This window comes from Corythoichthys intestinalis, chromosome 18, assembly GCF_030265065.1.
Source record: "Corythoichthys intestinalis isolate RoL2023-P3 chromosome 18, ASM3026506v1, whole genome shotgun sequence".
In the NCBI taxonomy this organism is placed as follows: Eukaryota; Metazoa; Chordata; class Actinopteri; order Syngnathiformes; family Syngnathidae; genus Corythoichthys; species Corythoichthys intestinalis.
In genome coordinates this window covers 32,813,646-32,831,677 of record NC_080412.1, presented here as the reverse complement: position 1 = coordinate 32,831,677, position 18,032 = coordinate 32,813,646, and the positions used below count along the sequence as shown (strand labels likewise).

The 18,032-nt window shown below is 37.3% G+C and overlaps 1 protein-coding gene across 1 annotated transcript; it reads right to left on the bottom strand.

Moving 5' to 3' along the window:
* Positions 1 to 157: 157 nt before the first annotated feature.
* rnf121 (ring finger protein 121) lies at positions 158 to 17,705 on the bottom strand. Its single transcript, XM_057821576.1, has 9 exons — positions 17,557 to 17,705; positions 9,703 to 9,740; positions 9,367 to 9,508; positions 5,749 to 5,903; positions 5,562 to 5,669; positions 5,266 to 5,386; positions 2,819 to 2,952; positions 2,074 to 2,175; positions 158 to 534 (listed from the first exon to the last, which is right to left on the bottom strand). The coding sequence occupies exons 1-9, from the start codon at positions 17,632 to 17,634 to the stop codon at positions 414 to 416; spliced, it is 999 nt and encodes a 332-aa protein (XP_057677559.1). The 5' UTR covers positions 17,635 to 17,705; the 3' UTR covers positions 158 to 413.
* Between the last annotated feature and the right edge of the window lie 327 nt (positions 17,706 to 18,032).

The window sequence follows — 18,032 nt, the reverse complement described above, 5'->3', positions numbered from 1 at the left end:
TTGCCATAAATTTTAAAAAGCTTTTAGGTTAAATTATTAAAACAATTCTGTTAAACCAGCGATATTAAAATGCTTGATTTTCAATAATAAATTCTTTTTCATCAAACACAAAAATGAAAAGTGGGCTAACAAATATGAGTAAAAGGTAGTCAGCTAATGATTATGAACAGTTTTACTAGGGCATTAGTTGCAAAAACCAATTAGGGTGTGCTGCAAATTATGAGAATTAACAGGAAATTGGAATTACTAATGAATTGAAACATTAGTCCTGGCATTGTAAGCCTAAAAATATATACAAAAAGTACAGACACTTTTGAATGAATGCTTCAGTTCATTGCCAGGCTCCCAGTTATTTAAATCGGAGAATTTTTTCTTCTCCGTGATGCAGTCCGTCCGTTTCCCGCATTTGCCGATCACTCCAGACCGAGGACGTAGTTGATGCCTTGCACAAAGCCAATGATAACAGGCTGCCAGGCCACCAAGTAGCGGAGCCAGTCCAAAAGCTGGCCATACATGACATGAGGCCTTTCCCAACTACAAAATTTTAGGTCAAGGAAAAAAAATTAGTAGTATTTTAGTCATCTTATAGTCTCTTATGATGCCTGTTTATTAGCTGTAAGGCGGTGTTCAAGGTAAATAGTAATTTGTACAGCTCTTCTTGTGGTCAAACGCGTACATTCGTGCCACAAAAAAGGAAGAGGAACTTTTTGTGTAACAGAGCTATTATGAAATGGAAAACAAGAATCATTTTTCTGCATTAAGCACAGGTGTAGGTTGTCTGGCATTACACTTTAATCTTGAGATTTGCACTGGACTACAAATTGGTTATGTAGTGTTTCAAAAGTAAATGATAGGGATGAACCCAATCCGATCACGTGATCGGACATCGGGCCGTTTATCGGAGGATCAAAATCGGGTGAAAATGATCGGGTTATTTAAAAAAATATATATATATACAGTACTGTGCAAAAGTTTTAGGCAGGACACCTGCCTAAAACTTTTGCACAGTACTGTATATTTTTATTATGTATATACAGGATATACTGTATGTATATATTTTCCCCAAGTGGAAGATTCCATGATCCTAATAAAATTCATTATATATATATATTTGTATATATATATAGTATATACACACAGTAGGGCTGTCACATGACTACAATTTTTAATCGAGTTAATCACAGCTTAAAAATTAATTAATCGCAATTCAAACCATCTATAAAATAGGCCATATATTTCTGTAAATTATTGTTGGAATAGAAAGATGAGACACAAGACGGATATATACATTCAACATACTGTACATAAGTACTGTATTATAACAATGAATCAACAAGATGGCATTATCATTTTTAACATTCTGTTAAAGCGATCCATGGATGAAAAGACTAGTAGTTCTTAAAAGACAAATGTTAGGACAAGTTATAGAAATTTTACATTACTGGTGCGACATACTCAGGTGTGACTTGTAGTCAGAAAAAAACGGTACTTTAGGTTTCTGGGAGTGTTCTTAGGTTTGAGTTCTGTAGGCCTCCACTTAGTGTGGAAAATTAATTCAAAACGAAAAAAACAGCATAGAAAATGTGACCTCATTGTGGAGACTATAGTGCCATCTTTTGGACAAAAGACGTGTCTCTTACGATTGCAATGTCGCAGTTGACTTTCAAACTTTACGGTTTCAAATGTGCTGTGATCAAACGTTGCGGCTTTTAATACTCCACAAGACGCTTCATTTAAAAAGAAAAAAAAGTAGATGCTGGATTTAAAGATTTTTTTAAAAAGTACAATTTTCCAAAATATTACCAAAGGATTCCTTTTGGATGGATATCTTATCTCAATAAAAGCAGAGTTTGTCTATGTGGTTGTCATTGTGTTTTGTGTTTTATGGACGCCAAAACAGCTGGGCGGATTTTGTTGAAATTTTACACAGTTGTACGTTATGTGTCTGGGAGTGTTTTGATCTCTGTAGTCCTCCATTTAGCGTGGAATACCAATCGAAGTGCCATTTTTCACTTTTTCACCCAAGCAATGCGGGGCCATACTGCTTGTTAAGTATATTTGACAAAAGGATACGGGTTACTGAACATTCGCTTCAGGTCCACTTTCTCCTTGCAGTACGGGCACATCTGCTTCTTTCCGACGATGCACCAACCTCTTATGCAGAACTCATGGAAACTAGTTGTGAAGTTAAGGCAAATCAGACTCTTAAAGGGAATGGAATTGTTAACAGCATGATAAAAATAAAATAAAAAAAAAAACAATAAAAAGTTTCAGTGAAAATTGTAACTGGGAGACATGAGTCTTTCTGATCTTGAAACCATGTATGCCAATAACCTGCTTAGCATTTGAAGAGAAATACCGGAGCTCTTTCCTTATTGAGCAATCCCTGACAGTCAGAATCCAGTAATACCATGTGTATTACTTGAAAAAAAAAAAATCACATGAGCACACATTTTCAAAACAAGGAACACACAGAATGTCTGACCTTAGAAACACTTATGCTTGCATGTGGTCTAGGCAGTAAATTGTAGAGGAAGTAAGGTGATTAAAATAAATGAACCAATTGATGTAACAAAAGGTCAACAAGTACACAGATTGTTTCCAGTTCAGAACAATTACAACAATTTCATGGAAATTAGTCAGCAGTAAAAAAAAAAAAAAAAAAAAAAACAATACGTCAAAATCAGTGATTACAAAAAAAAACTTGTTTATCTATTAGACCCCGCCTCCTAATAAAACAAAAAACTTCAGTTCTCTGTTGTTCACAGCTTATAAACAGCATTCAAATTCAAATTTAAACATTAAGAATAAAGGATACACATGGTTGCATGATAATCTGTATGTGTTCTCTATGATGCCTTCTTCACTGACGTCAACAAGGATAGCTTGACCACATACGGCGCAGATATTATCGGACAAATGCTTGGTTGGCATTCCCGACGCACTGTAATACTACAAAAGAAAGGGACAAAAGAAAAACCATCACTTTTGGATAGAGTTGTCCGATAAGGACTTCTTAACTGATATCCCGATATTGTCCAACTCCAAAAATCCGATATCAAACCGATACAGATATATGCGGTCGTGCACTTAACGCGTTGCTGCTATTTGTATTGTGATGCCACACTGGATACTTTAACCCTATACACTCCGCGCTGTACAAATAGGGACGCTGGTGCCCCCTTGATTTCTCTGAGCCATAACGTCTGCTGTACTTGACTTAAAGACGTAATTTTTTGACTGTATAGACGTATCTCTTTCATTCAACACCAGATGGAAGCACTGTTGCATCGTAACTAAACGAGTTTTGCTGAGCCGTTTAGAAAAATCCATTCAGTCCACCTCAGTTGCCGCCACTTTGCATCCGCAAAGTTTTATATCCTCTCTCTGCTGGAATAATCAATTTTGATCACAATTATATTGGAAATATCGCATCTCAACGACCAGGCAGGGGTAGAAGAAGATGTGGAACGCCAGGAGAAGACCATCCAGTCCGTAGAAGGCGAGCACAAGCAGTAAATTATTCAGACGAAGGAGGAGTGTCCAGAAAGAGGGGACATGGATTCAGAGGAAGAGGAACCGGGGATGAACAGACGTAGATGAAGTTTCATTTCATTGAAATGAATATAAAATGTCATTTTTCAAGTTTAATGACAATAATGTCTATTGTTTACAAACTATTTTCAAAAATTGCTATTTTTGGAATGTAAATTACTCCCTGCTCATTTGCTCAACCTCGATGCGCAATATGACATATTAAAGCCAAGATGTTACAATTTTATGATCAGTTGTCAAAAACTTACTGACATTTATAGTTTATCAGTAATCAAGATTTGTGTGTGATTTTCCATATTTTTGGCATTTGAAATTCTTCAACTTCAACAAGTTATGAGATTAAAAAAAGGAAAACATTTGGGGGGAAAAGCTCAAACTGTATAGAGTTAATAATGCTAAATGTAACAACTTCAAGGTTTTCCAAATAAAATAAACATTTTGTGAAAAATAAGAGACCAACTTCAACTGAAATGTCCAAATGTCCATTATTAAATAAAAGAAACCATTCTCAATTAAATCACGTTTACACTAGTTACCCCAAACAGCCACTAGGGGGCAACCAAATCATCAAAAATACAGGCAGACAATTGCCACGTTTACATGGAGCCAAATATTCCAATTACAATCGGAATATTTGTTCAAAACGAATAAATGTGTTCCATATAAACACCTCATTCGGAATGAACAGGCCCAAACCGAATGGAATTTCATTCCGTTTCACAGGGGTGGAATATTCCTTTTCCCAAACCAATTAGAAGTAAAATTATATCATGTAAACAGGGAAGCGGAATGGTGTCTGGTTGCGTTCTTTCTGCACATGCTCCGTACTGACGTGGTGACGTCACTTGGTGACGTAAGTAACGTCACTTGCAACATGGCTTCCAAGCACACGCACAGTGCACCCACACAACTTTTTAAATGAACGGCGTGTCATTCTTAAGTTTTGTTTCCACTCGAAAAGTTAAAACAGCGGCTGATCTGACGATCGATCGCCATGTTTTGCAACGTGACGCTTTGTTTTGATTAATCTGCGCATGTCAGACGGCAGTTGTCAAACGTCCTTTCAGAATAAAGGCAGACACATGTAAACGCTGGATCGGAATAGATGAAGTGACATGTAAACAGCTGATCTGAAATTTCCATTCGGAATGATTTGAATCGGTATGAATAAAAGTCAGCATGTAAACGTGGCTAATCATAGGATATGCCAATGCAATGACAATTCCCAAAATGCATTTTGCTGGCCTTTTGCACTAATTTTTTTTTTTTTTTTTTTTTTTTAACTTTTATAGTTTTCTTAGTGACCATTTCTGTATGGTAACGCAGTCGTTATATATGATGAATTAATAATTCATTATTTTTCAATCATTTATTGTTCATTGCATTTTTGCACCATGAATACAAATGGTCTCCAGACATAACAAATCCAGAGCATCTTAAATTGAACACATCCTGTTGACAATAAATGTAACTACTGTACTAAGCTGTAATCTGCCTTTGTTCGAAGGCAGAAGGTTTCTACATTTAATTTGAAAGCAACATGCATAATGACCCAAAACCGTTAATGAAACCTTATTGTAACAACATCCAAAATCATTTTAAAACGCTTTAATCAGCCAATATCGTCAGCTAGCCGATAATATCAGACAACTCTACATTTGGAGCCTCAGTCATTACATCAACAATGAGCAAAATAAGTGAGTTTCTTACACCGACTGTTGACGCCATGAAGTCAGCACACATCTCTGCAAAGTCCCTTCCAAGAACACCGTAGTACAGCCCGTAAAATAGCAGAGACACACCAAAGTCCATTGCATCTTCTGGCTTTATCCTGGGAAAAAAAGTGAAAAACTGTGTTTTTAGCATTGTATGATAAAGACTAACCCAACAAACTAACCAATATTATTTTCAGGGTACCAACAAAAGTACCGAACAGTAACATCTATTGGCCAGCCCTGCAAGGAATATCATTTAAACAGTGTTTATGGTTATTTTTCAGGACATACCTGAATATAAGATTGATACCAAAAAGAGTAAACATGACAACCGTGTAGCCAACTATCCCGGTGCCATAGCTAATCTTGTAGAGGAGGAGGAACCATTTGTACACCAATCTGCCGCAGACCAAAAGGCAACATTGTTTAGCGACAACATTGTATTTTCAACTAGTCGACGCGTAAAGTTGCATTTTACCTTGGCGTTGTGCAGGCCAGAGGCTTGCGAGTGGCACGGTAGGTAATATATGCTGTGATGACAGAGAAGATAAACCACGTGGTCAGGAACCTCCACCAGTGAAGTTTGGTAGTAAAGTAGAGAGGAACTACCCACATCTGGAACAGAGTCACCAGCTACAAGACAGCAGCATGTTGACAGACGTAAAGCAGGGAGAAGAAAAAATAACAATGGACAAGTCATTTACTAGAAATTTGAATTTCAACAAAGTGCACACCTAAAAATTGAATGGCCTCCATGGAGGATGACAGACAAAACAGACTCGCACTAAAAAGTATGTTTCTCATTGAGTGCAATATGTTTTGTGAAACAAGGCTGAAGATAGCTATCTCACGATATGGCGATAAAACTATTATCGATACATGGGTCGGGAAATTATTCTATAATATTTTACAAGTAAGAGAAACAAGATCTTTTCATCCTTGTGCTGTGAATTAGAATTATCACTTGTAGACGTGCAATCCATTTGAAGTGGGAATGTATAAACAGATTGGGCGTCTATGGCCATCAATGGCAGTCAGTGAGTTCATTTTGGGGCATTTGACATCAATTCCTGTTGATTTTGGGGCATTTAGTGCTGCAACAATTAATCGATTACCTCGAATAATTCGATTAGAAAACAGATTCAAATTAGATTTTGCTGATTCGAGAATTCGTTCAATTAAAGTGGCGTTGTAATGGTTTGTTTTGAAAGTTTGCATTTATTGATTTCAGTGGATACACTGCCCTCTAGTGGCGACAGTGAATATGACATAACACATTTCACATGGCTGAATCCAGCTGCTCCCTACTAAGATCAGCATAAGCTAAGTTTTTGTTTGAGCCAATGTTTTTTTAATGCATTCGTAATTTAGTTTATTGGTGTATTTAGCCGTTGTTTTTTTTTTTTGGAATATGTGTTTGAACCATTTGTTAATAGCTTTGTAAAAAAAAGTTTGCATTTTATAGCATTTAAGCCAGTGGACTTTTGCTATGGAAGTTAGCCAATTGTTCTTTTGTTGTACTTAGATCCTCATTTATTTTTTTATTTTTTTAATACTGTTTAAGGCTCAGCTTAGGTATTTTAATTTTCTACGTTCCTTATCCGATTACTCGATCATTCGAACTACCTAGTTCATCGATTAATCGACTACTAAAATAATCTATAGCTGCAGCCCTAATAGGAAGTGACCAAAAATCAACAGGAAGGAACCTGTAAATGCCCACAAAACACTGGTTGTGAATGCTCTGGTTTCAGTGCCATTGACGGCGCTGGACGTCCATCAATCCAGTCAAAATGAATGGGACGTCTAGCGCCATCAATGGCAGCCAGTGAGCTAACATAATGGATAATGGCCTCAAACGTTCAATTTTTTAAGAGTATACGGCATGACGGCTACACTAATAAACCTCTTGTCTGGAGATTTTATTATACGGGCTAGGGGGCCGTGTAATTTCATAAACTACGGACCCGCCGCCTAATGTAGCTGGGGTATATGTGTAATAATCGGAGCAATAGGAAGTGATGTAATGGAGCGCGCCATTGCCATATTTTGTGTGCATTTACAGCATTGTAAACAATGGAGGCGAATGGTATAGATGCGGCTTTCTTGCTGTTTTTTACACAACTGGAAGAGCTTGTAAATCTTACGCCCTGAATATGTTCGGTAAAGACATCAAACAACGCCGAAAAATGATGAGCTTCCGGTTCAGAGATGACCCCGCGCGGACAATGACGTTGCATACGAGGTTGCTCCTTTTTGAGCAAATGCAGGCAGTTTATAAACGCATCTTAAACGTAGTGTGGACAGTTTTTAAAAAGTATCTGTCCTAGTGAAGACGTAGCCTAAGAACACTGAAACTAAGCAATAAAAAAAGGATCTAAAAAAACAACAAAAGAACAATTGGCTAACTTACATAGCATACTAAGTCTGCTAGCTTAAATGCTAGAGGGCAGTGTATCCACCCATTTCAATAGAACTAAATGCAAACACTTTCAAAACAAACCATAACACTTATATTAAATGAATGCTCCTGGCAGCAAAATTTGATTTGAATCGTTTTTCTAATCGAATTACTGGAGTTAATTTATTCACAAGAATAATGATAAGGCGGTGCCACATTGGCTAAAAGACTCGCATCACATTCCACATATTTACATAAAAAATAAATGCTAACTGCCCGTTTTGTTGCTTTTAACCAAGAATCGAGACTGTTTTATGTTTCTATCTATAAAAATTTCAGGAATTCAAGCATTTATTCACAAGAATTTCCAACGTAAAAAGCTCTTTGTCTGTGATTCCACTTGGTCAGCTCGACGGCGATAGGCCCCCAATGAATCGGCCCCACGCCCTGTCAATATATTATGAAGTCTATATTGTCACTGACAACAGTTCAAATGGATTTGAGGTCTTTTGCTGTCAATGGCAGGGAATGCATGACAGTATCATATGATATATACTAGGGCTGTCAAAATTATCGCGTTAACTGGCGGTAATTATTTTTTTAAATTAATCACGTTAAAATATTTGACGCAATTAACGCACATGCCCCCGCTCAAACAGATTAAAATGACAGCAGTGTAATGTTAGCTTGTTACTTGTTTTTTGGTGTTTGGCGCCCTCTGCTGGCGCTTGGGTCCAACTGATTTTATGTGTTACACCATGAGTGAGCATGGTGTAATTATTGGTATCAGCAATGGCGAGCTACTAGTTTACTTTTTGATTGAAAATTTTACAAATTTTAATGAAACGAAAACATTCAGAGGGGTTTTAATATAAAATTTCTATAACTTGTTCTAACATTTATCTTTTAAGAACTACAAGTCTTTCTATCCATGGATCGCTTTAAGAGAATGTTAATAATGTTAATGCCATCTTGTTGATTTATTGTTATAATAAACAAATACAGTACTTATGTACCGTATGTTGAATGTATATATCCGTCTTGTGTCTTATCTTTTCATTCCAACAATAATTTACAGAAAAATATGGCATATTTTATAGATGGTTTGAATTGCGATTAATTACAATTAATTCATTTATAAGCTGTCATTAACTCGATTAAAATTTGTATTTGTTTGACAGTCCTAATATATACGCAATACACATTTTTGTCTGAAAAAAAAATTTAAATTATAAAAAGGTGAAATAAAAACGAAGGAAACCAGTACCTGAGCACGCAATGTAACAAACAGCCTAACTGCTGTTCAAACTGGTCCACTGAGCACTGTTTGTTACAGTTAAAAATCACAAACTAAGGACCCTGTTTTATTTCCATTTCATTATCTGACAAAAAACATAAAAAGAGGCCAGTGAGGTTTCCAGAACAGTGCATGCTCAACATAGTGGTTCCAGTGTACCCACACAAATAATTGGACATTCTGCAGATATAACCAGCAGCAAACTGGTTGGTCCTCAATTTAATGTGCCCTCTGCAGCTTGTTGACTCAATGTCAACATTGTCTTAGTACAGCACAATACTTGGGCTGTACATGTCTCACAATGATCAAATTCTAAATGATAGCAAAAATTCTTAATCCAATAAATGCTACCCAGTTATCAATTCTTTTTAAACATAGGATGTTGTGTCATTTCTCACATTGTAAGATTTGGGGTGTCTCTGTTTCCACTGCACGAGGACGAGCTGGGCGATGACTAGCGTGACGATGAGGATCAGCACCATCTCGGCGTGCATGGCCTCGTGGCCTTTGTGTTTGGCGTGCATCTTGGCGTGTTCCACTCTGTTGGAAAAACATGCAGAACGTAAGATAAATAAAACTTTCTCAATTAATATCTACTCAGGCAAATATCTACTTTTTAAACATATTTGTCATTTAGGTCATTAGTCTCCCAAGGGCAAATTATAATACAGTGGAACTCGATATTACAGCTCTTTTATTTGGATTACAAGAATTATCGTTGACAAGCCACAAACCTCCACTTCTCTTCAGGCGTGAGCTTCGACAAGTCAAACTGTAAACAAGGAGAGACAAAATTATAATAATTGCCGAGACTTGAGCAGTGAAAACGGTAATTGGAAAGAGTATCACTCGTAGACTTCCAATCCGTTTGAAGTGGGAGGGATGGCAGCGGACGAACATGCATTCGCTGCCATCCCTCCCACTTCAAACGGATTGGACGTTTACGGCGGTCAATGACAACGAATGAATTGAATTTTGGGGCATTTCAGGGAATTTGCTGTTGATTTTCAGTCACTTTCTGTTGATTTCGGGGCATTTATGTGTCTCTTCCAGTTTATTTTGGGCTACAGAACAGGAAGTGACACGGGAATCTCCACAAATGAATAGGGAATGACTCAAATTCAACAAGAGGTGACCTGTAAATGCCCTAAAATGAACAGGAAGCGACCTGTAAGAAAACCCCAAAATCACAAAGACTGGCTCCGAATGCTGTGGTTTCAAGTCCAGTCCAGTCCAAATAGATTGGACGTCAAGTTACTCAAAGGCAGCCATTGAGTTAACAGAGACACTATTCTAGCGGAATATTTTGGTCGCAAATTGTTTTTTGTTGTTGTTGTTGTTGTTTTTTTCATATAAAACTGAAACGATTACTCGAATAATTCGAGTTATGCGATTTAAAAAATTGATCGAGGAATTCACTCTGTCTTGAGGAATCGTTTAATTTTGCCTGCTATAAGCATGACATTTGGCCAGGACTACTTTTAAGGCACCCTGTTTACTCCGAGAGCAGAAGAGCGATACCTGAGAAGGTAAAAATTAAGTTAAAGGAACGCTAATAAATAAGATTAACGTTACTGTACCTTCCTAACGTAATGTTAGCCGTGCGGAGGGCTAGGTTTCAATTAATTACGACTACTGTCGCTTTATTTAATCTGTAAAAACAACACTGTAGAGGGATGAAGTTGTCAAATAAAAACATAAAGCTAACTGTCAATTTTAGCTCTGTAGTCATTGATGGATAAAACACCAAGTAGCACTGGTGCCTAATGTGCTCTTATACATTAGGTATCAAACATTTATTTTGAACACTGCAAAAACTCAAAATCCTATCAGGATTTACAGTTTAGACTAACTTAAAACTTAACTTGAACTTAAAAATTGCTCGACACAAATGGAAATTCAATAGAAACACGTGGGAAAATCACCTAACTTTCAAGTGATGTGTGTTATCAAGCGTAATGACATTTTTAGGCAAGAAATCAATTTTTTTTTATAAGATCTTAGGTTTTTTGAGTGAAAACTTTTTTTTTCTAGTCACATCTGAGATGCAATTGTTGGCTGTTTTCAACAATGTACATCTAAAGTAAAGACATTGTTTGTCTAAAAACGGTTCAATATTAGGTGAAATGTCGTTTTCTCACATACAGTGTTACCTCGACATACAGTGCCTTGCAAAAGTATTCGGCCCCCTTGAACCTTGCAACCTTTCGCCACATTTCAGGCTTCAAACATAAAGATAAAAAATTTTAATTTTTTGTCAAGAATCAACAACAAGTGGGACACAATCGTGAAGTGGAACAAAATTTATTGGATAATTTTAACTTTTTTAACAAATAAAAAACTGAAAAGTGGGGCGTGCAATATTATTCGGCCCCCTTGCGTTAATACTTTGTAGCGCCACCTTTTGCTCCAATTACAGCTGCAAGTCGCTTGGGGTATGTTTCTATCAGTTTTGCACATCGAGAGACTGACATTCTTGCCCATTCTTCCTTGCAAAACAGCTCGAGCTCAGTGAGGTTGGATGGAGAGTGTTTGTGAACAGCAGTCTTCAGCTCTTTCCACAGATTCTCGATTGGATTCAGGTCTGGACTTTGACTTGGCCATTCTAACACCTGGATACGTTTATTTTTTAACCATTCCATTGTAGATTTGGCTTTATGTTTTGGATCATTGTCCTGTTGGAAGATAAATCTCCGTCCCAGTCTCAGGTCTTGTGCAGATACCAACAAGTTTTCCTCCAGAATGTTCCTGTATTTGGCTGCATCGATCTTCCCGTCAATTTTAACCATCTTCCCTGTCCCTGCTGAAGAAAAGCAGGCCCAAACCATGATGCTGCCACCACCATGTTTGACAGTGGGGATGGTGTGTTCAGGGTGTTGCTTTTACGCCAAACATATCGTTTTGCATTGTGGCCAAAAAGTTCAATTTTGGTTTCATCTGACCAGAGCACCTTCTTCCACATGTTTGGTGTGTCTCCCAGGTGGCTTGTGGAAAACTTTAAACGAGACTTTTTATGGATATCTTTGAGAAATGGCTTTCTTCTTGCCACTCTTCCATAAAGGCCAGATTTGTGCAGTGTACGACTGATTGTTGTCCTATGGACAGACTCTCCCACCTCAGCTGTAGATCTCTGCAGTTCATCCAGAGTGATCATGGGCCTCTTGGCTGCATCTCTGATCAGTTTTCTCCTTGTTTGAGAAGAAAGTTTGGAAGGACGGCCGGGTCTTGGTAGATTTGCAGTGGTCTGATGCTCCTTCCATTTCAATATGATGGCTTGCACAGTGCTCCTTGAGATGTTTAAAGCTTGGGAAATCTTTTTGTATCCAAATCCGGCTTTAAACTTCTCCACAACAGTATCTCGGACCTGCCTGGTGTGTTCCTTGGTTTTCATAATGCTCTCTGCACTTTAAACAGAACCCTGAGACTATCACAGAGCAGGTGCATTTATACGGAGACTTGATTACACACATTTGGATTCTATTTATCATCATCGGTCATTTAGGACAACATTGGATCATTCAGAGATCCTCACTGAACTTCTGGAGTGAGTTTGCTGCACTGAAAGTAAAGGGGCCGAATAATATTGCACGCCCCACTTTTCAGTTTTTTATTTGTTAAAAAAGTTTAAATTATCCAATAAACGTTGTTCCACTTCACGATTGTGTCCCACTTGTTGCTGATTCTTGACCAAAAAATTAAATTTCATATCTTTATGTTTGAAGCCTGAAATGTGGCGAAAGGTTGCAAGATTCAAGGGGGCCGAATACTTTTGCAAGGCACTGTAGGATAGCTTCAACACAAGATGTTTTCGACATCCGATGTAAAATTTGACTCAGCATTTGTTTCTACATCCAATGACATGCTCGAAATACAACGACATGACAGCACCTCAGACGGACACATGGCAGATTTTCTTGTGAGAGAAATCAACACAGGTTCCAAGAAGGTTAGTGCAGGTGGTGAAATGGAGGTGGATGTGTGTGGAAGCAATCGTTTTATATATTCATTTATTATTATCAATTCAATCAATTATCAATTATTTTTATATATTCAATTTTTGAATCCCGTGCTATGAAAATGAGTTACTTTCGGGGGTTTAGGACGAACAGCGAACAGCTAATGAACAGCTGATTTTGCGGATTAATTTGTCTATTTATCGCATCACGCCAGCCAAACGGCTGTAGGCTTTTGTAGCTGCACCAGGAAGAGGCGTGTGAGCCTTTTTGGGTTTCAGAGAGTTCCCGTTCACCCCGAGATCGGCCAAAAGAAGTGTGCGACAACTGTGGGATCCTTGGACTTACGAGGAAGTGAGTAAACAGTGAGTTTTTTATTTTGTCAAATACTGGGATCATGGCACACGTTTTAATACGAAGGTGGCTTGCATTTTGTGGCTAACATGCTCCTTGTCCACCAAGAATGACACACGGCCGATGACCGGCGGCTTGTTTGATCACGGACTGACATGTAGAAAAGCTCTCCTCAGACACATCCTGTCATGTTAGCTGCACAACAACTGCACACCACTTTCACACTGTTTACATCCTTCGCCGTGTAGTAAAGCATTATTTTATGCCATAATCGTGTTGACATTGTGGCAGCTACGCGCTCCTCCGACGTGAGCCGGTTTGGACAAATACTTTGATAAAAAGAATATCCTGTTAAAATAATTCCCCCTCAATGGGCTGAATTGTGAATTTGATGAAACCATGACCCTGCCGACGTCATCCTCCTGTTGGGGACGCTAGAGCCCTACAATGGTAGGCGTGGCTAAACGGCAGATTAAGACTTTTCTCGTCATCTGCGCTTTGCCAAATTGTTGTATATAGTCAAATCGTCTCCAAATATGATTCCAATTCACATAATAATGTTATTTAAAACTTTTTTCTCTTGTTGTAGGCACTTTAAAAAAGAAAGTACAAACCCTTCTATGGAGGTAGATTTGTGTCTTTATTATTCAATCCAAAAAAAAAGTTGCTTCGATCAAATAAAAAGTTGCTTCAATCAAAATATATACTTTCAATCGAAGAAAATGTCACTTCAATCAAAATAAATGTGTTTGAATGCAAAAATAAATTTGAAACTCAAAAAAATATATTTGAAAACTTTTTCTTTGATTGAATTTTATTTTTTTGATCAAAGTCAAGTTTTTTTAAATTGAAACACCATTTTTGATTGAAGTCATGTAATTTTCCGTTTGGACCACATTTTGGCTAGGACATTTGTGTCTTATTATTCAATCAAAAAATAAATTGCTTCAAACAAAAAAATATATATTTTCAAAAGAAAAATCACTTCAATCAATTTTTTTTTTTTAAAATCAATCGTAGAAAAAAAGGTTTGAATGTGAAAAAAATATTTGAGACTCAGAAATTCGCCTTTGAACACTTTATTTTTCATTCAAACTGTTTTCTTTGATTGAAGCAATCCTTTTTGTGTTTGAGCCATATTAGGGGTAGGACATTTGTGTCAAAATCATTCAATCGCAATAAAAGTTGCGTTAATCAAAAAACTATTTTTAATCAAAGAAAAAAATCATTTGCAAAAACTTTTTTTTTTTTTTAATATATTTTTTATTTGAAATATATATTTTTTTATTGAAGTGTCACTTTTTTTGAAAAGCAAAAAGTTTTAAACTTATTTTTTTCAAAGTGGAAAAAGTTTTGAACACACTTTTTTTTTTTGAAGTGGAAAAAGTTTTGAAGGCACTTTTTTTCGATTGAATCATTTTGACACAAAGATTCTCCTTCAACGCTAGTTAGGTATGTTTGATTGGCAGGTAGCTGAGCCAATGACATAAAAGTATGAAGCAAGCATAATGGCCACCAGGGCTCCATCCAGCTATCGGAGTCTGTTGGAGTCTAAGCCGAATATAGGGCACCGGTACGGGCGTGTGACATCGGCATTTCACCGGAGTACGGTGCCCTGTTGCTTAATGTGATTTAACACGGCGAACTTCACCCGCTGCCCTGACGTGACGGTTGGCAATTGGTTCCAACCGGAGTGTCCGCGACGCGCCGGTACGGGAGTGGTCGGCGAGTGGCCCGACACTAGCCTGCCCAGTAAGCGAGTGGACTACCGGCGAGTCGCCGGCATCCACGCCGGCAGCCCCATCGCTTCAGCTTTGAATGAGTGCCGTGTCATTCGCGGGGCGTCCACTCGACAGCCGGCCTCCGCGCCTGGGGGGTGATATCGGGGTCCGACCAGTGTGCCACGACAGGGCACCGTACCTTTGCGGGTACTCCGGTGAAATGCCGATGTCACACGCCCGTACCGGTGCCCTATATTCGGCTTAGACTCCAACAGACTCCGATGGCTGGATGGAGCCCTGGTGGCCATTATGCTTGCTTCATACTTTTATGTCATTGGCTCAGCTACCTGCCAATCAAACACACCGGAACTAGCGTTGAAGGAGAATCTTTGTGTCAAAATGATTCAATCGAAAAAAAGTGCCTTCAAAACTTTTTCCACTTCAAAAAAAAAAAGTGTGTTCAAAACTTTTTCCACTTTGAAAAAAATAAGTTTAAAACTTTTTGCTTTTCAAAAAAAGTGACATTTCAATAAAAAAATATATATATATATATTTCAAATAAAAAATATATTTTAAAAAAAAAAGTTTTTGCAAATGATTTTTTTCTTTCATTAAAAATAGTTTTTTGATTAAAGCAACTTTTATTGCGATTGAATGATTTTGACACAAATGTCCTACCCCTAATATGGCTCAAACACAAAAAGGATTGCTTCAATCAAAGAAAACAGTTTGAATGAAAAATAAAGTGTTCAAATGTGAATTTCTGAGTCTCAAATATTTTTTCACATTCAAACCTTTTTTTCTACGATTGATTTAAAAAAAAAATTGATTGAAGTGATTTTTCTTTTGAAAATATATATATTTTTTGTTTGAAGCAATTTATTTTTTGATTGAATAATAAAGACACAAATGTCCTAGCCAAAATGTGGTCCAAACGGAAAATTACATGACTTCAATCAAAAATGGTGTTTCAATTAAAAAAAACTTGATTTTGATCAAAAAAATAAAATTCAATCAAAGAAAAATAGTTTTCAAATATATTTTTTTGAGTTTCAAATCTATTTTTGTATTCAAACACATTTTTTTTGATTGAAGTGACGTTTTCTTCGATTGAAAGTATATATTTTGATTGAAGCTACTTTTTATTTGATCAAAGCAACTTTTTTTTTGATTGAATAATAAAGACACAAATCTACCTCCATACCCTTCCCTACCTCTCTCACTTTCTCTGTCAGCGATGCGGTGCGCTCAGGTAAAGCATGCAAAACGCATCCGTCACATTAGAACCTGATTCGTAACATTATTACAGGAATTATTATTATTATTGGAATTATTATTATTATTTTATTATTACTGGTTTTATTGATAATAGATTTGTTTTGCTATGTGTAATTGCCATTTGTAATTGTACCAGCAGTATTTATTAAGTATTTAGTGTAGGTTTTCGGGCTGTGAACGAATTAATGAAATTATAATTTATTCTTATGGGAAAATCCTGCTCAAAACACGACAATTTCGACTTACAAACACGGTTCTGGAACGAATCAATGTCGTATGTAGAGGGACCACTGTATATTTATTATTGCTCTTTACCTTAAAAAATGTATTATCCAATCACTCGATTAATCGATGGAATTTTTAGCAGAATACTCACTTACTAAAATATTCGATAGCTGCAGCCCTTCTTTATTTATTTATTTTAAACAGTGACACCTTTTTAAAATAATATATCGATTCTTGGCAGGAGCATATACTAGTAGATCAACTTTTGGGATGCAAAGTATCACAATATATCACCATTTTGATATTTTGTCACACTCCTAATTACTGTATTCTGAAAAGTACAGTGTTCAATTTTCTTTGAACCGCTGGCAGTGTTTAGGGAAATAATCTCAAATATTGTGGCAATCATATGACATTTTTAAATGAAACGGTATTTTTCCACTGTGTAGTTTGTCAAAATAGAATACATTTTCCACGCAGTGCTGCCTCCCTTGAAAACACAAAAGTGGGCGTGATACGCGTCTGCGTGTTTTTCGTGGTACTCATGTTGGACGTAAGCTAATTTCGGATAATAGAGACCAATGGCCACACCTTAGATAAGTCATTAAATCACATTACCTTTGACCCTCATCGACCATGTCATCTGTATGCCTAAAGGTCACAAATTAGGTTTTGTGGGCATTCTATTTTTGCATTGTGTGCACTCAATTGTGAATTTAAAAACAGTTTTTCTAAGTAAAAATGACCTACTTCAATCATAGGACAACAGACAGCCAGGAAAAACCTGCCAACGAGCTAGCCTAAAAACTGTACTGTTGACTTGTACTTTGTGAAGTAAAATGTTTTGTCACCTGAAAGCCAATGGTTTAAGGTGATGAAGACAGCAGGGAAGATCAATCACCTCATTCTGTTAAGCAGAGAGCTTAACAGAGGGTACGAGTGCTGACGTTGGGCTAAACCTGGTAGTAGAAGCTAACTCGGCGTTAACGTGTTAGCAACTACCGCTCAAGGAACTCGATCCACTACACCTGCTAAGTGTTTTAAACGTCACACCCACCTGCATTGGCTTATCGTGATGCTCCAACCCATGGTCGTGCTCTGCCCCATCCACCTCTACCTCAAACACCCCGGCCATCTTCAGAGTCGGGCTCTATCTTTCGGGAGCCATTAGCGGTAGACTAGCAACATGTCACATAGTCACTTCCGGTATTGCCTCCTCTGGGTTTGGACTTCAAAATAAAGTTTACATTTGGCATTCGCGTCACAGGGACCGGTGTTGTGCCGAAAAATAGCCGCCCCGCGTGAAATGTCCCCCCTGACGGGAACGTTTATTTATAACGCTTTATTGAGGTGAAAACATAAAATGTTTTCATGGACGCATTACAGTAATGGATTTACGACTGTAAAATCAGTTTTAAATAAATAAATTAGACAAAATACTAGTACTTTATCTTAGTAACAAATCGTGGACTGGGCCACGTAACCATCTTTGAACAGAAATGTATTAGTCTACAGGTTTTCACGACCATATCT